We start from the raw sequence: 26,480 nt of genomic DNA, 5'->3' as shown, positions 1-26,480 counted from the left end.
GACATATTTGGCACCCCTTTTTAGGCAGAACTTCTGTTGACAATGAAATCATACACTAAACCAAATTATTTAAAACAGATAAAAGCAGAGCTACTCTGGTTCAAGAACAAGAGGGGCAAGTGTAGGGTCCCACTCGCAGGTGCACCCCATGGCCTCTGGGAATGTCTCTAAAGCACTCTGTAAAGGAGAGGTTGAAAGTCACTACTGCATTTTCTCTAGGCAAGCTATAGGTGAAGAAACAGAACTTTAACATCAGCAAACACTATATCAAGTTTCCCTTGCTGCAGTTTGTGTGTGTGTGGGGGGGTGTTTTTGTGTAGAGGTACATCCAATTGAAATATCTATAATGATAGCCATAAAATCATCTGGGATCATAGAAACTTTCCCAGTAATGCTTTGCTTAATGCAATCAACATGAAATAATATAAGTAATAGAAACTTTAAGAGGTAGAAAGAAAAAAAAATGTTTTATTTCCCATTAAGAAAACATTACTTTAAGAGGAAGGGGGGGGATAAAAATCATTTGGACCTCTGAATTAAATAGACTGACTAAAATCTTTTTGATCCCCACTGTAGCACGCAGTAGAAAATAGACCATGTCAGGTACTTTTGCTATTGGATTTGTTTTAAAACCTCAATGAAGATAGTTACAGTTATTTTTCATTGATGCCATTTTCTCAATTCCCCAGCAATGGAATAGAATGAACAAAAAGCAAACACTCAAGTTCTTTGAAATCTGACTTTTATTTTATATAGTGCTTCACCATACTAAAACCTTTTTTTTTTTCCTTTTGAATTCTTTCACGACTTCTCAAAACATTACAAAACTGAAAACCAAGAAAAAATGTCCAGCTCCTAAGTGGAGCACCCATGTCAGGGAGTCAGCACTGTAAACAGGTGAGCATGACTTCACGTGGACAAGGGTAAGGAATTCCTTTAAACATCATGGTTCTTAATATGTGCTCAACACCATGGGTCAGAGCAGGCAGACAAAGCATATTTGGAAAAGGGTGAATCTATAACTGATAAGCATAGAAAAGGGAACTGAGATTCATGAACTATTAGAACTGGAAGCAGAATTTAGGGAGTTACTCCAACATTTTTACATAAAGATAATAAAGTTTTCCCCCAAAAAAGTGTTTCAGCTTGCCTGAGTTAATGATTTAGTGAAAGGGCTGAAACAAAACTACAACCTCACCGACTTAAACTATGAAACCTTTTCTCCAAAGCAATAGACATTATTTCAACTGTTATTCTTAAGAATCCATGAAATAAGCAAAAAGTACTCTTGCCCCATAGAAGAGAGGAGCAAACTCTGTCTGAGGATTTCCAATCTCACTGGCAGGGCAGAGTAAAATGAAAGAAGAGTCAATCCTAAAATCCAGGCCAGAATGCTGCATTTTGGCACACAGATGTAAACAAGTGCTACAGAAATGTCAGATTGAGCTGAGACACTTCGATTCATCATGTTGGATGAATCTTCGCTAGCATTTCCTATGATCCCATAATTGCACCAAAGAGAAAACAAAGAACCAGAAAGTTTAAGAGATCAATAAATGGTCAAACAGTTACATGATCAGGATGGGAAGGAGATACCTGGGTCTGTGCTTTCTAGTGCCAGTTCTCTGACTCAAAGCCTCCTATTAAGTAAGAAAAGGTGGTATTGTAATATTCTCCTAAGAAACTGCTAAGTATGTTAATGTCAGAAGGTGAAGCTGAAAATTTAGAAATGTTGATGCTGAAAAGTGATAGTTATACCATCCAGCGCAACCCTGGAACTCTCATCAGTGAATAGCAAGTGGATATATAGGGAAGGAGAGAAGAGAAACAATAAAATAAGTATTTTCTCCTGGTTCAGCTATAATTCAGTAGGGTGACCCTGGGCAATCCATTTTCCCTTTCTAAACTTGTATTTTCTCAACAATAAAATGAGGGTTTTAGACTTGATCTTTATGTTTTCTTATAGTTTAAAAGTTCTATTACACTAAAGTAGTCTCACAAATATAACCTACCTAACATTATAAGGGGCTTAAAGGTGTTTGTTGATGGTATTTTTTTTTTCACTTGTAGCCACTTACTGGAACCAAATTACTTGGTTTCTATTTTGTGTAAGTGTTTCTTTGATAGCTGGAAATACAGAAGAGAGAGCAAATACTAACAAGATGCAATGTGAAACACCCATCTCAAAAAAGGGTCACTGATAAGAATTTTATAGAGGAAACTGCATTTCAGTTGCACTGTTTTGAGAACCACTAGCTGATTAATGGAAATAGAAAAAGATAGTGATAGTGACAACATCCTAGCAGGCAGGCAGAAGGTGAAAAGGCAAAGCACACATTATGTCTTATCTCAAAGATTAAGAATATAAAAGCTATGGGGGAATTATCTGAAATGACAGGAATCATATTTCTGAACAATGAAAGACGCATTAGTTCCCTAATAACCATACTAAATCTGTTCATCATTTTGTCTTGGTGGAACGTGAGGTTCTAATAGTTGTGGGAAATATCCTGAGCCAGCAGCATTACTAGCCAGATACCCAATCTACTGTTCACAATTACTTCAGTGAACATTGGAAAAGAAAATCATAGTTCCCGTTGCACTGCCATTATCAACATAGAAGTAAGTACCTATGTTTAGTAAAGTGCCTTTGTAAATATTAGCTCATTGGATTCTCCCAACAAACCTAAAAATAAGTAGTTATTATTCTGCCTATTTTATAAAAAAAAGAATACCAAGGGTCAGATGAAAAGACTTCTTCAAGTCTCTCAGGTAGTAAATGCAAGAAATGGAATTTGGGACTCCAGTGTTTTGCTTTAAAACTCTAGCTCTCGCACTTCCCATGACACCAGGGTGGAAACGCAAGAGTGGAAAGGTCTTGCCTTCAAGCATAAACTGAGATAAAACAAGCCTATTTGGTTACCATGAATTAGGTCAGGGCTGTAACTGCAGTTAAAAGCCTAGTTCCAATCCTCTCTGCCTCTGTCTCCTTATTTATCACAGATTTCCTTTACTTCTCACACATATGAAAAGCTCAGAATACATAGACAACGACAGTAACCATAAAAAAAAAATAAACAAAATCAGTGGTTCTCTGTCATCTAAGTGCTTACAATTGCATGAGAGGTTAGTTTATCCACAGTTACCCATATTATAGGGCCAGATCTAGGCAGGTGAGTATTCAAGTATATGAAACTGAAAACGCTAGAACAAAAAACAAACAAAAACTACACACAAGAGAGCAGAGAGAAAGCAGCTTAACAGAGAAATCAGAATGCTGCATGGATGCAGTGAGAATGAGATCTTGGATGGAGAAAATATATTTAAGAGATTTACCCCATGAACATAAAGATATAGGAGGAACACAGCAACGTGCACTAACATTTGGCAAGTACAAGTGTTCCTTTAGGTAAAAATAGAGGAAGATCAGGCACAGAGGGTCAGTTCTGGTCAGATTATGCAGGTGTGCAAACCCTAGGCTTGGAAGGAGCCTGGCTGGTTTCCAAGGTACAGATATCTAAAGCATAAACACAGTCCCCATGACGAAGGAGAGAGTGGGCAGGGGTAATTGTATCTTGGGACTTAGTGTTGATGTGGGAACAAACACATGGTATGAATCACATATATTTTAGGCAGTGCACAGACAATTTACATTAACAGCACTCCCAGCAGGAATTCCTATTTTTATGTAAAAAGTTGCCATTGATAAAAATTGAGTATGGGGCCCTATCAGGAACCTATTGATCTGGATATAATCAGAGATGGGTGTGAATCCAGAAGACAACCATCATTCCTGCCTTTGATCTCAGAAATACAAGTAAACAGACTGCTATGAAAAGACTATTATTTCGCTTGGTAGAGTCTGAAGAACATCTAAAGGAGACAAGGAATACTGCTGGCTCAAGTCTCACTATTCTTATCTGAACTTAAAAATCCTTTCTTTACTCCTCAATTCTGCTCAGACCTCATTTCAAGCTTTTACAAGAAATGTTTCCTTTCTAATAGACTATTCAGCGTCAGTGATGATCAAATGTGTACTGTTGACTTAGCAATAGCTCAGTACCCACTCTGAAGAATAGACAAGTAACAAGGGAACAACAAAAACTGAAGGGTTGTTTCTACTTTTCCCTTACAGCTCTTCCCCACTCTAAGGTGAATTTTTTTTTTTTTTTATGATGCATTCTACTTCAATCAAGTCTATAGGCTCCCACCTGTGGTTCAAACTTAAAGCAGAATCAAGGCCCCCATCTGCATTTACTTTCATTTTTTATACTGAAAATTGTTCAACTTTTAAAAATTTATATTTATTTATTTATTTTTTTAAACACCCTTATTTATTTTTTCACAATATAAGGTTTCTACCTTCAGGTACAGTCACCATAGTTTTACCACCACCCACAGGCCCATGGTCCCCACCACACTGCACCATACTCTTTCCCCTTTTTCTTTCTTTCTTTTTTTTTTTTTAAGAATTTTATTTTATTATTTATTTATACAAGCACTGGGTACAGTCAGAAGCGTGGGAGGGTGAGCGAATTCACCAGAGCCAGAGCGGAGATCAGAACAGGCAGACCTGGGGATCAAACCAGTGCTGCAGAGGCTGTGGGCAGCTTCACAACCCAGCGCTCAACCACAGTGCCACCGGGGAGGCGCTCCCCTTTTTCTTTACTCTCCTCCTCTTCCCATCCTGAATGTCTCAGATCTAAGAGCTGCTTTCAAGGGTCAGCCTTATAGTTTGTCTTTTTCCGATCCTTTGTTTGGTTTCTCTCAATTTCACAGATAAGAAATCATCTGGTATTTTTCTTTCTCTTTCTGGCTCACTTTACTTAGAATTATCCCTTCCATTCCCATCCATGTTGCTGCAAATGGTATGAGTTTATGTTTTTTGATCACTGAGCAGTATTCCACTGTGAATATGTGCCACATCTTCTTTATTCACTCATCTGTTCTGTTCTGGGGCATTTAGGTTGTTTCCATACCTTGGTTATTGTAAATTGTGTTGCTATAAGAGCATTACATATTAACCCACGTCAGTTCTAAAAGACCTTACAGTTATAAAATAAAAAGCCCCATCGCTTCTCGGCCTTTTGGCTAAGATCAAGTGTAAAATAAAAAGCCTTGGTTTCAGGGGGAGGATAGGCTGTAGAGGTTAGAGATAGGAAGGCTAAGAAGGAAAAGGCTGAGTAATATTCCATGGTGTATATGTACCACATCTTTTTGATCCAGTCATCTATTTTTGAGCATTTGGGTTGCTTCCAAAGCTTACCTATTGTAAATCGTGCTGCAATAAACATAGGGAGCAGGTGTCCTTTTGAATTAATGTTTTTGTATCCTTTGGGTAGATTCCTAGGAGTGGAATTGCTGGATCCTATGGAAGCTCAATTTTTAGCAGTTGAGGAACCTCTACACAGCTTTCCATAGTGATTGGACCAGTTTGCACTCCCACAAGCAGTGCAGGAGAATTCCTTCTTCTCCACATCCTCGCCAATGTTTGTTGTTGCTAGTTTTTTTTTTTTTTTTTTTTTTTAATATGTGCCATTCTCACTGGTGTGAGATGGTATCTCATTGTAGTTTTGATTTGCACTTCCCTGATTACAAGTGATGCCGAACTCATGCCATTTGCAACAACATGGATGGAGATGGAAGGGATCATATTCAGTAAAATAAGCCAGAAAGAAAAAGAAAAATACTGGATGGCCTCACTCATAACAAGAATTTAGAAGACCCAAATAAGGATCAGGAAAAAGACTAATTATAATAAAGTAAAAATCAACAGGCAACTATATAACCAGAGACACACTACATGGGAGGAGAAGGGAGTAGGAGCGTAACAAGGGTGGTGGGAATTTTATGGGGACAATAATCAAGATGAAAATGTATACACTGTACAAAAATGAAAAATGTAAAAATATTTTTTTAAAAAAAGGATAAAAAAAAAACAAGAAGGAAAAGGCTGGGGTTTTGAAGGGAAGCAATGAAGTGTCACAGATGCCCATTAAAAGAGAAACTTCCTAGTCCTCCTTCTAGATTGATCAAATCTAAACCTTTGGGCAGAACCTAGCAATCTGCATTTAGCAAACACTTCCTCCCTCCCCAGTTCTTTTCCTCAGTAAATTTGAAATCTGCTGTCTAGAATTTGAATGTCTGGTGCTAATGAAAGTGCTTGCAATAACTGAAACAATTTAATTAAGATCCTACAACTGAACACATTTAAAGAGAATTTTTTACTAATGTATTCTAACCCAATTCCCGGAGACCAGGAAAATACTTTTCTCTCATTCAACAGTTCTGTGTTCTCACCCACAGTGCCAATAGAGCAAACACCATCCACTTCACTTCTCATCTGTGGCAATGGCAAGGACGTTTACCACCTTGTAGGGGTGTTGTGAGTTTCCATTTATTGGTGTTTATAAAGTCCTCTGAGTGTTCTGATAAATCAACTATAAGTTGGCATTATTCATAGCACCCTGTTGGAACTTAATACATATTCAATTAAAAACAATGACAACAATACAGCAATAAGCACAAATTAGCATTAATTATAGAAATGTATTATTCTCACTGTCCTGCCATAATTTTGTCTAGGCAGAGCTGTTGAAGTCTGCAGATTATAAAGTCCCTCTCATGGATGAGGGGCAATCTTGGCTCACTGGCATCAATATTTCCTCTAGGAAAGTCCCCATCACGCTTGCCTCAGTTCTGATTTTTCAGCGTCTCTTCCCAGTTGGCAAATATTAAGATGGGAAGCAAATACCTATCTCCTGAAGAAAGTCAGCATCCTACGATGCACCCTGGACTTCTCCATGTCCTGTAAGCCCCCTTTTCAAATTGCTCTGGACTCTAGGCCCCCTTCACCATATCCATGGGCTATCGTGGTCCCAGGTCAGGTCCTCATCTGCAGTCAACTCCAAGCCCTTCTACCACTCATCGCTGTCTAGCAGTCAGTGTTATGCTATAGTGATTCAACTAAACAGAAATCAGGTATTTTTATTCATGTCCATGAGGCTCTTTATTGTTCTGTAATGATATCTAATATAGACATGAATTGGGAAAATCCCAAGGCTGTCATCATAACAACTACAGAGAAGTTATTCATTTATTTGAATTGAAAGTGGTTACAGGACACACAGGGAAATTTTACCAAAAAAAAAATGCAGAAGAGAAAGACACTCAGGTAGAACAACTTAAGCAAATGTCTATAGCACTTCATGTCTATCCAGTTCAGGGTTTAGCTTTCTCCAGGGAGTGACAATCTGGTAGCTGGCTGAGCCATCCACTGATAAAGGAGAGCCACAGTTCCCTCCCACAGACTGCCTTGCCCTGTCTCTGGGCACCAGAACAGATCTTGCTGAGCTAGGTTTTGCTGACACCAGTCTCCTACTCTGCATGAGCTTTTGACATGCATAGTTGAGGTTGAGGAATATGTGCCTAGTGGGTTTGAGGTTTCATCAAGCAAAAAATGAAGGAACTTATGTGATTTCACTGAGTAACTATTTTCACTACAAAAATCCCTGTATTTACTTTACTCTTTTTTTGAAATGGTACTAAGGAAACACATGCCAGACTGCCATGAACAGGGCCTGTACTTTCCAAACAGTAGCAAGGACTAAAAATAGAAATGCTTGATTTGCTCAAGATGTATATAACTTCCTCTCCCATTTCCTTGCCCTGCCACCCTGAGCTAGTGCACAAAGGCGGGGCATGCGGACCCCTTTGCAGGCTTACAACAGATTGCAAGCAGCAAAAGGGTGACCGGCCCACTATAGCTCATTCCCTGCAGACATTTCCAGAGGGTTTCTATTGCCAAATCAGAATACAACTGAGTCAATCCATCCACAGATTTTAACCAAATACCCCCCCAATGAGACTATGAATGAGAAAAAATGAGAGTTGTGATGAATCTTCAGACTGCTTCCATAAGGGGAATAAACTAGGTAAACAAAAGGAGTTTAGGCCTGTGAGACCAGAAAGCTTCAGCTGGTTAGGGTCAGTTCTACTCACTGTGTCACCTTGGAAAATTCACTTAAGATATCTGTGCACACACACAACTCCCCATTTCCTCATCACAAGAAAGATGGGAAGGATTTGAACCCCTTCAAATCTGATATGATTTGTGATGTTAAATAATTTCTACAAGTCCTCTCATATTTTTTTTTTGTTTTTTTTGTTTTTTATTTTATATATATTTTACATCATTCTTCATTTTTGTACAATGTTTGCTTTCTCCTCTCAGGTGTAGTCCCTGTGAAATTCTCACCACAAATTCACCCATGTCCCATCACCCCTGTGCTCTTCCCGCCCCAGTTTTGATCCTTCTTCCTCCTCCTGCCCTGCAGAATGTCTCTGATTTATAGTTACCTATTGATTTTGATTTTTAATTTATTATAATTACTTTTCTTTGATTCTGTCTTTATGATCTATAGTTTGAAGACAATATTGAAGTGCATAAGTAATCACATCAGTACACAAAATTCTATGTATGAAGTGGCAAAAATACAAAACATCATTAACAATCAGTGAAGCAAAAGCTTCTAGATATGCTACTCTTTAGCTTAATTAATCCTCAAAATAAGTTTCTAAGAATCTATAATACCCATTTTGCACATGAAGATGGGCAGTGCAATGGTAAGCAATGGAGCAGGGTTTCATGACACTAAACCCTGGGCTTATGTCACTAAGTCTTACAACCCCGTCAGGGGAGCTAGTATGCAGAGAATGGAGAGACTGGGATGAGCTGGTGGTGCCAGAGGCTATGAGGGGGAAACAAAATGGAATTTGATTTAGTTTTTGGATGATTTCACTTATATGTGAAATACAAGAAACAAAACATAGGTACAGACAAAAATAACCAAAGCAACCCCTAAGTTATGGCTTTAGAAATGAGGTTACCAGAGGGCTTCTGGTGGGTATTGGGGAGAAAAGCAGAAAGGAAGCTCAACAGACTATGTTAGAGAATTACTGGGTCCTTGGTTGTGGGTGTGTTGTGGAAACATACATACCTCTGAATCATATCCAGTGTTATAAACCAATATTACTCATTAAAAATAATATCATTAAAAAACAAGCAGATTTTTGATCAGTTAAGAGGTTACTTTAGGCAGTAAGAAAAACACAAGGAAAATAACTGCATGGGAATCTCTCTCCCCCCTTCACTTCCAAAAGTGACTGAACAATTACATTTCTTATAATGTGAATCTCTCTGTCTTGTATCACCTCCAGTCCCTCTTTAAAAAAAAAAAAAGCCTAAGAAACATTTTTCAAGTACCATCAATTTTATTTTTTCTGACAGAAATAAAAATTGACATCTTTAATAAAGTGCATTGGAAAAATAAACGTAAAAACAAGAAAAATGATGGAAAGCAGCCCAGTTTAAAGGTCTGTAATTGCTTTCCTATATTTTAATGCCAAAGTACATTCTTCCTATCTTTAGAGACTTTAAAGGAAAATGACTGAAGACAATGTTGCAATAGAGAATTCTACAATAGAAGTCATAAAAACAAGAGCTTCCAAATAATGAAAATACTTGAAAAGTGACAACTGGTGTTTTGTGTCCTTCACTGAAAAAGAATATAAAGGAAGAATAATAATAAAACATTGATGGCAAAAAAGAAATGGACTGACATGACTCAGGAAATGGTATGGTTTGATCCTGTCTGGGGCACTTAATACCATGGAGACCTGGAACATCACTTAACCTCTCTGAGCCTCAGTCCCTCCATTGGCACAAGATGGAAACTTATTCCTATCCTTTCCTTCTCATAAGTTATTTAACGGCTCAAGTGAGATTAAGTATATGAAGGTCTTTTATTTAAGAGGAAAAACTTCAAAGTCAATTTTGGATTTTATGGAATTTGGAAGGGCCTCTGTTTAGCCAAACTCACAAAAGTCGGTGACAAAATAATAAAAATTAAAGCTTACCACCTCCAGAACTAGTATAAGCATTATATATAGTAATATATTTTAAGTTATTTATGAGGGGTGCATAAATACTTGACTTTCGAATGCATGAGCAAAATCAGCTAAGCACAAACTCCCCAAAGCATTAAAGTTTCAAAAATAAAATATGAGCTAATACCCTAAGTTTTCAGTCTTGGCATCCTCTGCCCCTGCTTTTATCCCTTCTTTCAGATCAAGTAGTTCTGTGCCTACGGGGAGTGGATTGTACAAATTATAAAGAAACTAAAGGATCTGTGAGCCCATTGGGCTTCCTTACCAAATCCATGGATAAGAACTACATGGCATAATCTGTGAGGGGTTTGTCAGAGAATATGCCCTAGGCTGGAATACAAGAAGTGATTGTTTCCATTAAAGAATAACAGAGAAGGGTATCTAGGTGGCCCCTGGCCACCAGCCATGAGCACATATTGTTGATGACTTTGGCTGCTTTTTGAGAATTTAAAATGATCTGCCTTCTCTCCTGTAGAAAGGAATTGTTATTAAGCCAAGAGGTTTAAAAGTCTCCAAATGCATTTTGTTTTTATCTGTATAAAAATAAATCATTGCTTCCATGACACCTGTGAGATTCAGACACGCCGCCTTGACTCCTTGAGTCTTAATATTTTTTTTGGTTGTTATTAAATTATACTTATGTTGTTCTTATTTGTGAAGCTCAAATAAGAGAATACGAAGTATTTTGGACTTTGTAAATCAGTATGAAGTTATAAAAAGGTGATATCACCAAAGCATTGAATTTTAGAGCTATAAGAGATATAAAGATTATTTAACTCAATTTTTCATTTTGCAATTTTTCATTTTGCATGCACCATATCTCATTTGAGGAGGTATGGTGCAAACTAAAAGACAGTGATAATTATGCCAGAAGTCAAAAGAGACCAGCTAGTCCAAAGTAGTCCAACAATAATAGCATCAACAGGAGACATTTATAAGCCTTAGCACATGTAGGCACATACAATATTCTCACAACCCAAAGAGGCAAATGCAATAAATATGACCATTTTGCCAGTGAGTAAACTGGGCCATGGAAAGGTTAAATAGCATGACCATAATCAAATAGCCAGTGAGTGGGAAGCCAGGTGGGAAGCCAGGCTGTCTGGATTCAGCACTTACAGTATTAATTGCCATAGTATGTTTTCCCAGGAGTTTTTCTCATCTTAGATGAGAGGGCTTTTCTGTGGTGAAGCCCTCAAGGGCATCCGAGTGAAGCTTGAGATGAATAGGCAAAACTAGCAAAATCTATGCTGACTTCAAGTTGCCACAACAAAAAGTGTTAGGGGGTAGGGAAGACTCTTGGAAAAGGATGTTTAGGATATACAATGCCAAAATAGCAGTGAAATCACTGAATGAGTTCATCCTTTCTAATAAAAGGAACTTTGTCACATATCTTGATTCTCCTGATGACATAGTCATTGAGAGGTTTGGATGGGGAAATAGTAAGGGAAGAAACTGGAAAGGTATTTAAGCACACAGGAGACCAACCCACAGAAGGGCTGGCCAGAATCTGCTCTTGCCCTGACATTCTGTTGGAATATATGTGTGGCATATAAAAAAGGGATTTGTTCCCTGCTATGGCGTCTCATAACTAATGAAAAGCTTCAGAGATACAGTTTGTCTGTCTGCTCTTGGCATGTCCATCTAAGAGAAACCCTTTCACCGGCTGCCTCTCTGAATTATACACATATGGTGAGGACTGAATGCTGATATGCTACAACCAGCCAGGACTACTTATTCCTAACACATATAACATTTTAAAGCAAGCTAGCTAGGTCTATCAGAGCAGCAAGTCCAAAACCATTCCCAACCATATTTTCTCTCCCAAATCAGGTGGTAATAGCATTTATAAGTCAAGAGTGCATCATCATCATCGCATAAATAAAAAAAAAAAAAAAGCAAGCAAGCAATTGGGTTTCTTCCATGTGGTAGGACTACTGGGAAAATATTCCAATATAAAGCCTAGAGAAGAAATTCAAAACCATGAATAGGAGTTCCATAAGGAAAAAACAGGCAAATGAAAGATACAAAAGATCAAAATACTTTTTCCAAATAAATCCCCCTTAACTAGAGGGGAAAAAAATGATTCCTCAGATCAAACAAATTCACAGAATCCTCAAATGAGGGTGAGGAGAGTAAAACTTCTGAATCCTGGAATATTACTCAGCCTTCAAAAAAGATAAACACATGCAATTTGCAGCAACATGGATGGCGCTGGAAGGGATCATGCTCAGCGAAATAAGCCAGAAAGAAAAAGAAAAATACCGGATGGTCTCACTCATAGCAGGAATCTAGAAAACTTAAATAAGGGACCAGGAAAGTGAATAACTATAAGAAAGTGAAAATCAAAATCAACAAAAAACTATGAACCAGAGACACTTTTTGGGGGGTGGGGGCCGGGAGGGGAGGGATTGGGGTCAGAACGGGGCATGTGCAGTTGTATGGGGGAATATAAAAATAAAATTTATTATTTAATAAAAAAAAAAACTTCTGAATCCCATAAATAAGACTTGTAGGCCAAGCAAGAAAAATTTAAAAATTGGAAATCTAACTTCAGAGTTCTCATCTGTGCACTAAATACCAAATGGTACTATTGATAGTACAAATTATTTTTAGTATATTGAGGTAAAAAAAAATTGCCTCCAGTATACTACTTGATGGCCAAACTTTTACTTAAATATGAAGGCATAAACAGTCATTTTCAGATATATAAGAACTTGAACTATATCACCCACATTGATTATTCCAAAAAAAAATACTAAAATACTATAGCAAGAAAATAAAAAGAACAAAATGAAAAAGAATAAGAATGATGAATTCAAGAAAAGGAAAAGCAAGTAAGAAAGACAAAACTATAAACAAAAGTTATAGTTTATTAATAATATGGTGGTACAATTTAATGTGAGAAATGATTCTTAAAAAAGAAGTGCTGTGATTTTTAAAATATTACAACACATCCTCCAAATTGTTTTAACAACACTTGGATCCAGCAATGAGGAGGAGAATGTTCAAGATTCATATGGAGTATATTATATATTAGAGGTGAACTTATATATTCATATCATAAGTTTTGCTTGATAGTAAAGCATGTCTGAAAATATTTAAGCTATATTAATTGATTTATTTACATTACTATAAAATATATATTAGACATAAGAAAATATATATTTCCGATTTGAAGAACCACAAAGATAATTGGTGGGAGAGACAAAATGGGGTAAACTTCCACTATCAGAAGTTTCACTTAACTTTGGGCAAAGGAAATTTTCTAAAATATTAAATACTATAAATTATCCCCTATAAAGAAAATAAGGAGATAAAGCAAACCTAGCTTCACTGGTTACCCCCACATACAGCAGAACTAACCACACTCAATTTCCCTATAAGACTTTGGTTATTGATTGGTTAGTTTGAGCAAACTAACCAATCTTTCACTACAGAGAGCATGAATATGTCCAAGGTTATTTCAGTGTAGAGGGAGCAGTGGTAACTGGATTTGAAAAGGAGAGGGTGTGTATGTGATTGTGTGTCTGTGTGTGTGTGTGTGTGTGTGTTGTTCTCTACATAGTCCATTGAGTATCTAAACCCAGTGCTTCCCACGCTGTCCCCGCTCTGATAGCCTAAATTCTACATTCTGATTTTTTAGGGCTTATTTTGGTTTAGTTTTGTCTGTTCCTTTGTTTTGTTTCTCTATATTCCACATATCAGTGAAGTCATTTTGATTTGTCTTTTTCCTTCTGACTTACTTTACTTTAACATAATCCTCTACATTTCTATCCAAGTTGTTGTACATGGCAAGATTTCATATTTTTAATCACTGAGTAATATTCCATTGTGTGTGTGTGTGTGTGTGTGTGTGTGTGTGTGTGTGTGTGTATCAAATCCTCTTAATTCACTCATCTGTTGCTCGGCACTTAGAGTATTTCCATAGCTTGGTTATTATAAGTAGCACTGCAATGATCATAGGAGTGCATATGTCCCTTCCCGTTAGTGTTTTTGCATTCTTTGGGTAGAGACCTAAAAGTGGAATTGCTGGGTCATATGGCAGATCTTTTGTCAATATTTTGAGAAACCTCCATAATGTTTTCATAGGGCCTGGATGTGTCTACATTTCCAACAAGGTTCACCTCTTTAAATATGTTCTTCAAAAACATATTTTTAAAAAATTATTTAAAAATAAAGAAGATAAACTGTTGCATTCTGTGAAAAAAAGCTCAAACTGCTAAATTGGAATACTATTCCCTACTGACTTTAGGCTTCCTGCTTTCCAAGTTTTACAGCTATCTTTCTCTTCTAATCTGAATACCCAGTAAGAGGACCATTCTGAGCAAAAAAACACATACAAAACATTGACATTTGCTTCTAGAAAGTCAGACTGACCCAAGTGAGAGAAATGCCAAAGAACCTTCCAATCCTGCTGAACATGCACTGACCTACATGCGTGGACTGTCAAGGAGGAGATCATCTTCAAACAAGCTGCTGCTGCTACAGCTGTTGCCAAGGTCACAAACAACCTGACAAATCAGCTATGGTTTGCTGACCTAAGGTCCAAAAGAACAAGGCAAAAGGCCAGGAAGAAATAAGCATCTCAATAACTCCTCTAGTATGTCTTCACAGTTAAAGATACACTTGAATTCTCACAGCACAGAAAGAACAGCACTTCAAAATGGCCCAAAGATTTAGATGATGATTTGGATTTTTGTATAGCAACATGTCCCACTGCCTCTACACTTAACTTCATAGAGCCTTCCTTTATACCCAATCTCCTCCTCCTCACTACGCCACCAGGTACCAGAGTGGATGCCTTCTATGAAAAGTTATGTACAAACCATCTAAAGCAAGTTCTGCAGCTTGTTTCTCTAAGATCAGGAATGAATGTAGCCAGGACTGTGAGCCTGAGTTTTCAATGTCTATAGGTAAATTCCTGCCACTCCATACATGTGACCATTACGATACTAGAATATAAGTCACAGAGGCCAGTGCCTCGTCTGCTAAAACTATAAAAAATTTTAAAACTACAATTGATAAATGAGATGCATAAAATGGAGAAGTAGGTAATTACTATAAATCACCCCTCACCATACACATACAGAGCTTGAAAATGTCTTCACAAGCTTTTGGAGACTAAGTTAACGATAAGACCTTAAATAATTTCTGATCTTTCTCTACTTCCTTCACTTTTTAACTAATTCTGACCATATCCCCAAGTCCAGGACATAGTTCATTTATACTGTTCTCACTCTCTCCTCAGAAAATCACCACTTGGATAGCTTTATTGATCAACTCCTTGGGGCAAGTATCACCTCTCACTCTCCTGGCCTGACAGTTCCTTTGAATGTCTGTTATTTTCTAAGAGGGTAGGTGGAAATCAGTGTGAGCAACTCATAAAGGGGCAGATCACAGTCTTTACCTTTTAAAGTAACCTACAATGGACAACAGAAATTTGTTTTCTGAGGTGGAAGGACAGGAGTTGCACTCCAAAACACAGACATCCTACTGGTATAAGTGAAAACAGAGAGATAAAAGTATACAAAAAGCAAGTAAGTACAAGCCACAGGAGGGGTCACTATAAGGAAGGTAAAAGTAGGAGTTGTCAACTGGAGGTCATGAAGAAAAGTCAAGCAAAGTAAGCTACAAAAAAGAGGAAGCTCAAAGCCACCAGGTGTCAACAGATAAGTCCCAGAGGACCTAGGCAAATCCACCAAACAATTCGGAAATGTTTGCCTGGGGTTTCTCACAGGTGCAATATATTTTACCTGGTGAAATGATAAAAACATCAACAACAAATCTGGGGATAGCAACCTTATATGTACAGTAATAACAAACACCCACAATACAAACCACTATCAACGGTTTAAGAAAATAAGGCATAGTTCACAGTTGGAAATGCAGACTTATCATATCTACTTTGGGATTTTCTTCCTTTGTATTCTTATTCTTATTCCATTATTGTTGAAAAAAAAAATCCATTCCCCCCATCTGAAATTAAGATCTTATCCAGCCATCAAAGTTTAGGTTAATTAAAATTGTTTCCAAGAATCCTACTTTAAGCTCTCCATCACGGTTAATTTATTTCTCCCACCCTTGACCACAACATACGACTTAGATTATGCTTCTGGTCAATCATAGCATGATGACTCAAGCATAACTTGCAATAATGCACTTAAATTAAAAGTTGTATGTAACTGCCTCTCCCAAAATTGACTCTGAGCTACTATATCTGGTCCAGCTCCTTATCTTTCAACATTGTTTATCTGTAAGTCACTGATACACATTTTGTTAAATTAAAAAAAAATAATTAGGAGATTCAAATCACATATTCCTTCCTTATACATGTGAAATTCTCTGAAACATTTCTGCCTTTGATACTATCTAGGCAATGCTAAGATAGTATCTATGCAGTAGTTTAAGCTTGAGTTTCAGCTAGACCACCTGTTGGCTGAAATAGGAAAAATTAGCAACTCGACATCTTAACAGAAAAAAATCTAACAGTGCCAAAGTAAAGACAGTGGACATTAGATCTATGATGCCAATTTCTAAAAGCTATAATCTCTAATGGATGTATTTGACTTATAGAAGGCAATCAAGTTGTAGTCAATGAATGCTGAACAAATGAATGTATGAAATTACTGCAAAATGGTTCCTCCAAAATTCCAGGCACTTAGGTCAAAGTGATCCTGACAGAAAAGAAAGTATGTGGTTTGTTTTCTAAGATTCACCTTTTACAATAAAAAATCAAATTCTCAAAACAAATTGTATTTACTTGTTTTTACTACATATTTATCTATTGCAAAAAAAAAAAACTTTACAGCATATCATATATCAAAAACTCATGGGGTTTTTGCAAAACTGCATTTAAGCAAAACTCCAGCAACATTGGGTCCTTCCAAATAAAAGCATGTAACCTAAATGATCTCTAAGGTCCCTATCAGCTCTGACAATCTTATAATTCTTTTTTTTTAATAGAGGCATGCTTTATTTATTTATTTTGTTTGTTTGTTTGTTTTTGTTTGTTTATACATGCACTGGGTACAGTCAGAAGCACGGGAGGGTGAGAGAATTCACCAGAGCCAGAGCGGGGAGCAGAACAGGCAGAAGGACCAAAGTACACTGCTGAGGGGAGCAGCGGGCGGCAGGAGAGGTCTGCACGCCATGTGGGACCCTCCTCTGGTGGCCGGGGAGCAGTCAGGGATCGAACCGGCACCGCAGAGGCCGCAGGCAGCTTCGCAACCCAGCGCTCAACCGCTGCGCCACTGGGGAGGACCAATCTTATAATTCTTACAGTCACATTTAGTAGACATTCTTTTGGCACAAACCTGAAAATTTGGGTGGAAACATAAACAGACTTTTTCATAAAACACATGTATCGTGGCTATAATTTGAACTTGGCAACATAAGGTTTCACTGTAGCTGAGAGGGAAAAGTGAAAAATTTCTCCAGCAATTACACTACTTTGGGCTCCATTATAACTCATATCTAAAGGTAGTGCAGATATGGCAACAGTGGGGCCAAGCCACTATCTCATCCAAGTCACTCCACACAAGGGAAGGGCATGCCTGTTTCCTTTTGAACTTGCCAACAATCTTCCACATAGTCAAGAATAACACGCCTTTCCTACCAGATTTGTCCTTTTCCATTTGGCAAACTCTATTTTATTTTTTATCATACTTCCTTCTGTTTTGCAGAGAACATAAGCCAACATGGCAACAGGCTTTTTGTTTATTTCCTTCCTTTTCAAAAACAAAGTCATGATTTGAGTATAGTTATCAAGGCATGGTCCATACAGAAAATGAATTTTTGTAATTTTGTCAACGTTCCATGTAGGAATTTTTTGTAATGAACTCCTTTGTCAAAGTCTTGTTATTATTCCTGGTATTGCTATTTTTATATAGAAATAATTACAATGTCACAATATCTGTGTAGTCATTAAGTTTAGCAATTTCAAATTCATCTGTATTTCATTAAATTAGTAGCAATAGAGTTATTTTTAATTATGAGGACTCTGAGACTTAGTGTGACCTGTTCAAGATAACATAACCAGAGTATGCTGATCAACTAGTATTCAAACACAAGTCTTCATTCACAAGGACAATCTTGTAAAATTAAAGATTTTAAAATAAGTAAAAAGCTCCCATGATAGTGCAAAAAAGAAAGTAGACTTATTAAGTTAAACAATATGCAAAGAACTCTCATCAACAAAAAAAAAGGAAAAGTATATAAAAGGCGAATATTAAGTGTGTTTTTTTGTTAACAGAAAAATCTAAAGATAATTAAAACAAATATTACTTTTATTTACCAAGGGATTTCTTTATTGCTGAAAGTAAACATAAGCTGTGTAGACTGACATTGAATCTTTGATTTTACAACCTTAGAGCAAGGAAAAACGTAGGAAATGTGTAACATATATATCTAAGACATAAAACTTTTAAGAGCTATTAAAAGATCTAGTCTCAATTGGAGCTTACTCATTATGACTGGAACTTACTAATTTTAACTGATCAGTGGGGAAAAGAACCTTCCGCTATTCCTTGAGATCTACTATATAAAAACACTCCCCAGGAAATCCATATGGCTCCTTCCCTCCTCTCTTCCTCTAAGCCTTGTTTAGGTCATTCTCTCAGGTTGCATGTCCACCTGAGGTTGGATACATCCCTTTCCCATGACCCACAGCACTGACTCTTATTCCCATGCACTTTGTAATATACGTATTTTGCTTACTTCTACTAGTTTCACTCATGTAATTTTCATGAGGGAAGAATCCTACCTGTCTTTTTTCCTATAGAATTCCTAGTGCTATCACGGCACTCACACAAAAACACAGAATATTTGTTGAATGAGCCAAATCATTGCTTCCTATGTGTCATCCAATCTGAAAATAGGAGGGAATAAAGTAGACAAGACTGAATCATTGAAGCAGCTATTTTCCATATCTATTCCTCCTTAGAACTTAGTATGAAAAAAGGTTTATATGTAAAGATAGACCACAGAATAGGAAAAATGTGCACCCAGGAATCAACTCAAAATGAATCATGTTTCACCCATATTCTCACTCTGTAACTCCTCACTCTTCTTATTTTGAAGCAAGTATCAGAAGTCATTCCATTTCATTCACACATATTTCTGATGCTTCTCTTAAAGATAAGGACTGTCTTATTTTTCAGCCTATTGACAGTAACATCATCAGCCCCCAAAAGTAAGAGTAACATTATGAATTTGCTATTTAGTTTCCCTTTCAGACATGAATAGCATTTATTGCCTAAATACAGGAGACTAGTTCAACAAATGTCCCTACAAAGGCTGAGCGTGACTTCTAATGCTTCTTCTGAACTTCAGCCATGAGTTACTTTGCAATCAAAAACTCTGGAGCATAATACTTCTACATAGCGCCTCCCTGGTGGCGCAAGGGGTTAAGACACAACCCATGAAGCTATCCACAGCCACTGCAGCACGAGTTCAATCCCCCAGCAGGGAGCTACCCACATGGCACAGCAGACCTCTCCTGACATGCCTGCTGCTCCCCTCAGCAGTGTATTTCAGTCAATCTGCCTGTCCTGTTGCCCACTCTGTCTCTGGTGAATCTTCTCATCAGAGAAGGTTCTCTGGCCTGTACCCCAGTTATTATATGCATAAATAAATAAATCTTTTAAAAATTCTTCTATATAGTCAAAACAGACTATAAATGCACCCTTGACTTCACTCAGAAAAGAAAACCTTAAGGATTTCTAGATGCTTTTGCTAGAAAGATGCTGCTGAAAAATTAGGACCAATAGTTACCAACAAAAACCTTTCTCATTTAGAACGCAACATATGTGGTTCAGAAAAAAAAAGCAATAAATAGCATAGTTCTATGTCCCCAGAAGAACAAGAAAATGTGGACTTCTCAAATGGCATACCTAAAAAAAATGGCTTTTACTTTTGAAACATTTCTAAGTAAAAAGATTTTCAGGTTTTCAGAAAGTAAGCCAGCAGAACTCTGAAAATCTTGAGATGGGTATTTTGCATTAAAATAACTTAGTTCTTTGTGAATTGTAATACTCTCTTTAGGCTCTACATAAGTATATATCCATCTCAGAAACAATCACTGAATTCATGAGCTTACTTATAAACACAACTTATATAGCATGGTTTCTATCGGTGACTTCAACCAAAGAACATACCTGCGTCCTGAAAGCACCTTCATCAAGGGGCGGTGGAGGAGGGAAGTTTCCAGAACCAGGTGGAATAATACAGGGATCATCTAGAGGTGGAGGTGGGGGTGGCAGAAAATCACCTATAGAAAGGAAAACACACATGCAATTAATATGGATGAAATATTACAACACTTTTAAAAACTGTATTTGCTGGCATTTTATTGCTTTGTAACTTTACTGCTTTGACACATAATTTTTTGTGCTGTAGAGCAATTATTCCCTATCTTAGTTCTCTTCAACTTAATTAGTAGCTTTAACCTTCAGAAGAATGAGGACCAGATTTGACACTCAGAAGTGGCAAAAAAAAAGCTATTCTAGTGGGGTCTGGTACATTTAACAAGAATAGGGAAGGCTGTTGGGTGGTGGAACACTGACATGCATATGCTTGATGCTTGCCCTCAGTAAATTTTCAATCAAGTTGAAAAGGAAAAAAAATGTATAACAATTAAGGATATTACAAAATGCAATTTAATACCTACAAAGTCTTCTAGAAGTCAGTATAAAAGAAAGCTTATGTCCAGGTAGAGAAACAAGGAAAACTTCACTGGATCATTTCAGTAGCCCCTGAACATTGTGGTAAGAGAGAAAGTTCATCTAGAGAGAAAGACAGGAGGATAAAGGCATAGATCAAAAAATTCAGGATTTAGGGCTCCCTGGTGGCGCAAGTGGTTAAGACGCAACCTATGAAGCTATCCACAGCCACTGCAGCACGAGTTCGGTCCCTGGGCAGGGAGCTACCCACATTGCGTAGCAGACCTCTCCTGACTCACCTGCTGCTACCCTCAGTAGTGTATTTCAGTCAGTCTGCCTGTTCTGTTCCCCACTCTGTCTCTGGTGAATTCTCTCACCCCCCACAACTCTGGCCTGTACCCGAGTTCTTGTATGTATAAATAAATCTTAAAAAAAAAATCAGGGTCTAGAGAATAAAGGGCAAGTTACAATATGACATAAATATCGGAACATAAAATAATACAAGTAGGTTATAAAAATTAAAGCAAAGAAGAAAACAAGCTTTGAAGTATGGATGTTGCCCATGTAGCAAAGCATTTGAAGCTGCCTAAGTGTAGTGAGGACCCACGAAGGATTTCTGAGAAGGGAACATTAGTTTACAATATGATTAATTAAGACCAATATAAAGTATATGCAGGAAAGATTAGGAAAAACTGGAATAAGAAACATCTGATTGGGAAATCTAAACACAATCCAGGTAGGTAGTAATGAGGGTTTAGGATAGCAGAAAACCAACATTGTTGCCCAATAAGAAAAGAACACTGGAGCCTCCCTGTTGGCACAAGAGATTAAGTGCAGCACTACTAAGCTATTGCCAGACCATGCACCATAAATTCTATTTCCAGGCAGGAAGCTAACCACATGGCGCAGCAGACTTCGTCTGTCTTGCCCGCTGCTCCCCTCAGCAGTGTATTTCAGTAGATCTGCCTATTCTGCTCCCCACTCTCTAATGAATTCTCTCACCACATTCCCCACCATCTCTCACCTATACCCCAGCTCTTATATGCATAAATAAATAAAAATAGAGCTTTAAAAAAATCTGTATTTAAGAAAAAATAGCACACACTGAAGTTAGCATTGGTTTAAAAAAGGCATCCACCCCTAAAATGTCAGGTGTGGTCATACAAGGTCTCTGTGGAATCGTCTTAAATTCTCTCCATAAGAAAAAAATTCTACTGGAAAACAAACTTTTTTCTAAAAAAAAAAAAAAAATTCTGTCCTTTTCATCTTGAAAATAATGTTTTTAGACATATATGGGCAATGTTCTTCTCTATTTAAGAATAAGCAACTTTTACTTGCACTTCAGCTGTTCCACATGAAGTGCAAAGCAGCCATCTCTATCACCAAATGAGTTAGTTTCGGATAGTACCAAAACACCACAACTTTGGTCTTCAGAAAAAAAAAAAGAGTCTAAACAACACGGTAGAAGGATGGTGATTCATATGGGTTATTCTAATGTAACTCTGAGATAGTTCACGGGGTCTCCATTCACTATATATATATATATATATATATATATATATATAAATATATAAAACAGTCTTAGCATTGGAAGAATTAACAGCTGTCAAGTAGAGCTCCCAACCATATTCACACTACCAAGCAACCATATATAATAATATTAGAGTACTCTGCCCATTAACTCTTACAATGCACAAGACACTGCCTTAAGACCTTTATATACTACCTCTCGACCCTATAAAAACTCTATCCTAATAGCTCTCGGACTTTGGGGTTCTTCAGGGTATCTGGAAGGTCTTGTTAAAACAGAGATTGCCCCAGTTCATCCCCAGAAAGTCTGATTCAGCAGGCCTGGGATGGAGCCTCATAAACTACATTTTTAATAAATCCCCAGGTGTTGCTGATGCTATTGGTCCTGGAACACTTTGAGAACCACTGCAGTAAGCAAAATACCATACTATCCCTTCTTTAGACCTCACAGGATTAGAAATGTTCCATGAATTATGTTATAAGTAAACATGCCTGCTTCTAACATACTTTTGGGTGTGCACATCTGGGGACATACTTTGTATTCTCATTAAGGTTGTAAGTCTCACAAGCCCTTATTAGTGCCACCCAGCGCTTCTCAATATTGGTGATACACTGAAACACCAAGAAAAATAAAAATTCTGCTGTTCAAACTTCATCTCATACCAATTGAATCAGGACCTTGGGTATGAGAGGAAGGGCTGTCAGTCATCACAGATGACCAATATACAGCCAAGATAGAGAAACTTATTTGACCTTCACTTGGCAAAAGAATGGACTAATAAATACTTAACAACTATTAAAGTAAAAAGAATCTTCATCAAGTTCTATTCTGTCTTTAAAATCATAATGGATAGGGAAAGTACTTTCACGGATTTCTTAAATAACAGAAAAAGGAGACACAAGTTGATGGAGACTTTACCATCTAACACTAGCTCACAGTCTGATTTTCAGGTTCAAATGTTCTATCTGAACCTCTGCCTTTTCACACCTACTTTACAAGAGGATTTCTGAGCATCATTGTATAATTCAACAGATTATCCTGTCATAAAGAATTGTCAGAAAATTAAACACTATCAGAACTGAACTAAAGCTTAGAGATCATATGAAGGCAAAAACAGAGGCCCACAAAAGCCAAATGAACAGACAAAATCCTCACTGCAAATCAGTGTCAGAATAAAAAGTCATGCTGCCTGTTTCTAAGGTCACTTCCAGCTCTATTCTTCTTGACTCTATTTCTGCAATGAAATTAAATATAGTGAGAAACAGGTTGATGGCACTCCTGGAAGCGTGAAAAGGAGCAGAAAAGAAAATTGGATAATATTATTTTGAAGAAATAACTTGAAAACAAAATAAATCTAGACTATTTTCCAGGCAAGATTAGGCAATTTTTAAAATCCATAGTAGTAACTTCATAATAATTATCTGCTTTAAGTTCAACTAAGGTGTTAATTTCTCCAAGTTCAACCACCATAGCCTTCTTACTGCATTCTTTAGCATGAAATTCACATTTTTAAACAAAGTAGGTGAGGGATAAGGGTCTAGAAAACAGATACACAAAAGACAAAAGGGTAGAAATGGGCCCTGACATAGTTAAGATAGTTGGAAGGAAAAAAATAGCTATCTTAAAATCAGACTAAGAGCGACTGTGAGAATTCTGACTTTCATTTCATTTTCGTGGGTAAATAAACAAAGGGAAACACTTCTAAGTTGCAGTAAGAATAAGTTCAGCTAAGTGGAAAGGCAAAATTGAATTTCCATGCTAAAGAAGATGGCAAAATGGAAAGAAAAAATGTGCGTGTGTGTGTCTGTGTGTGTGTGTCTGTGTGTTGTGGCAGGGAGGTCCTCTTCATTTTATTTATTTTATTTTTTTTAAAGATTTATTTATTTGTACAAGCACTGGGGTACAGGCCAGAGGTGTGGGAGCATTAGAGAATTCACCAGAGACAGAGCAGGGCGCAGAACAAGCAAATCTACTAAAATACACTGCTGAGGAGAGCAGCGGGTGAGACAGGAGAGGTCTGACACGCCATGTGGGTATCTCCCTGGCTAGCTGGGAATCGAACTCGTGCTGCAGAGGCTGTGGACAGCTTCACAGCACTGTGCTCAACCCGCTGCGCCACCGGGAGGTCCTCCTCTCCATTTTAACACAGAGAGAATCTCACTTCGATGCTTAGGTGGTGATCCTCCTCAAGAAAAGCATTCAATGGAGGGTGAGGGGCTAGAACAAAGATGAGAGGGAGTAGAATGAACTCTGCAGAAGGACTATGGGTGTTTGGTGATGGGTATGGTGTAGTAACAACACCTAACGGGGGGGGGGTTATACCTTTAAAACATAAATGTTGTAAACCAATATTACCTCTATTACAATCAAAACAGGGCCTCCCTGGTGTGTGAGGGGTTAAGCACAGCACTATGAAGCCATCCACAGCCTCTGCAGCACAAGTTTAATCCTTGGCTGGCCAGGCAGCTACCCACATGGCACAGCAGACATCTCCTATCTTGCCTACTGCTCCGCTCAGCAGTGTATTTCAGTCAGTCTGCCTGTTCTGTTCCCCACTCTGTCTCTGGTGAATCCTCTCACCCTCCCGTGCCTCTGGCCTGTACCCCAGCTATTGTATAAATAAAAAATAAATCTTTAAAAAAGAGAAGTATCTGAATGGAATTAGCAGCAATAATTTCCTCCCAGCAATGCTTAGCTGTAGACCTTCACATTAGTGCATGCCCTGTCCTCTACTCACCTGGGAAATCCAAATGATACTCTCCAGGCCCTACAAAGTACAGGGACACTGTAAATCACTCAATAAACCCAAAATATAACAGAAGCTCATACAATCAGGGAAGCATAATGATACATCAAATCTAAGACAGAAACATTTAGTTTTAGAAAGGTTACTTTAGAAAGAAAGTGACCATGCCCATAAACACCCCCTCTGGCCTTTACCTTCACCATCGAAGGCCCGCCCACTTGCAGAAAGCATTCTTCTGTCAATTACCAGGTAAAATGGCTGACTTAAAGTTACATAGAAGATGAAATGTAGAGCTAGAAATGGATCCCCACTCTGCCTTGGGGAGAAGTGAAGAAGGATCTCAGTAAAGTTGCTCAATAATAAACAAAATAATTCAGCTAATATTCAGAAGTTTTTGCTTTTCTCCAAACATGAGGCCAAGAGATAGTGAAAGGGAGCATTGGGTAAATAAAGTACATCCCTGATTCCCAAATACTGTTTTATCTCAATTTACTTTAGAAAATAGTTTATGATGCACGCCATTCACTTGAAAAGAGAGTGATGACTCCTCATAAGTCAGTGAGGCATATTTTCTCCTTCTATCCTTTCTAGGCTAGTGACAACAGGACAGTGCACTGAGAAGGTGGCTATCTGGGAGTAGTTCAGTGGTTGCCCACTGTGCTTACCCTCCTAAGATTGGGCACATATGAAAGAATCTACCTAATCTGGTAACTTAGATTGAGAAGACTGAAGGTGATGTATGAAATGGGAACTGCAAACATAAGAAGGATTGGCCAACCTGACTCAACCTGCTGTTTCTAGGAGCAATAGCATAAAATGTCCACTTACTCCTGGAGCCACAGCCTAGGCACCATGTCACTGTAATCAGAGCCCTCTCTCCTGCAAAGAGATTAAACACTCAGGGAGCTATTAATAAATCAGCCCCTGGATGCCCATTCTGCTCTTGCTCATTCAGTGGACATGCACCATTGAGAACGCTATGGAAAATGTGATAATTACCAGAGCAAGCTGGTCATTCCTGGTTCCCTGTCCTCATTGTCACCAAAATAGAAACAACACCCGCACCTCTGCCCTTAAGTGACACATCTTTATCTGTAAATGAGAAGATAAGTGACCTTGATGAGGTAACTTCAATTCTTTATTTCTCATGCTAAACATTTTTAGAGTGCAGGCTTTTATTATACATAATTATACATTAGAAAATTAACCTCTCTATTTTCCTGTCATTTTTACCTTCTGTTGTTTAACAGAAAAAAAAAAGTTGAATTTGATAGCACTTAATTTTCTAAGTAAACAATGTCATTTAAAAGGAATGACAAATTAAAAATGGTGATAAAACACAATAATGATGATAGCATAGGAAAATCAACACTGTTGGATGTTATTCATATATGAATAAGATTGTTAAAAGATGAAATTCTTCTCAAGAAACAATAAAAAGCAAATCGACAAATAACCTAAGTACCCAATGACAGGTGAATGGATTAGGGAGATGTGGTCTAGATACACAATGGAATTCTACCCAACTATTGAAAAACAAAGAGAGAGAGAGGAAATATTACCCTTTGTGGCAACATGGGTGGGACTGGAAGGG

The 26,480-nt window shown here is 37.6% G+C and overlaps 1 protein-coding gene across 3 annotated transcripts in view; it reads right to left on the bottom strand.

Moving 5' to 3' along the window:
- LPP (LIM domain containing preferred translocation partner in lipoma) overlaps positions 1-26,480 on the bottom strand; it is a 640,196-nt gene that overhangs the window by 334,923 nt on the left and 278,793 nt on the right. For all 3 annotated transcript variants that reach the window (XM_054700434.1, XM_054700432.1, XM_054700433.1), the window contains exon 6: positions 20,106-20,218. In XM_054700434.1, coding sequence (XP_054556409.1) covers positions 20,106-20,218 — 113 coding nt within the window. The remainder of the gene's footprint in view (positions 1-20,105; positions 20,219-26,480) is intronic.

This window comes from Talpa occidentalis, unplaced genomic scaffold (assembly GCF_014898055.3).
Source record: "Talpa occidentalis isolate TD23 unplaced genomic scaffold, MPIMG_talOcc4v2.1 talOcc4.4, whole genome shotgun sequence".
NCBI classification, from domain to species: domain Eukaryota; kingdom Metazoa; phylum Chordata; class Mammalia; order Eulipotyphla; family Talpidae; genus Talpa; species Talpa occidentalis.
This window is presented reverse-complemented; position numbering and strand designations above follow the sequence as displayed.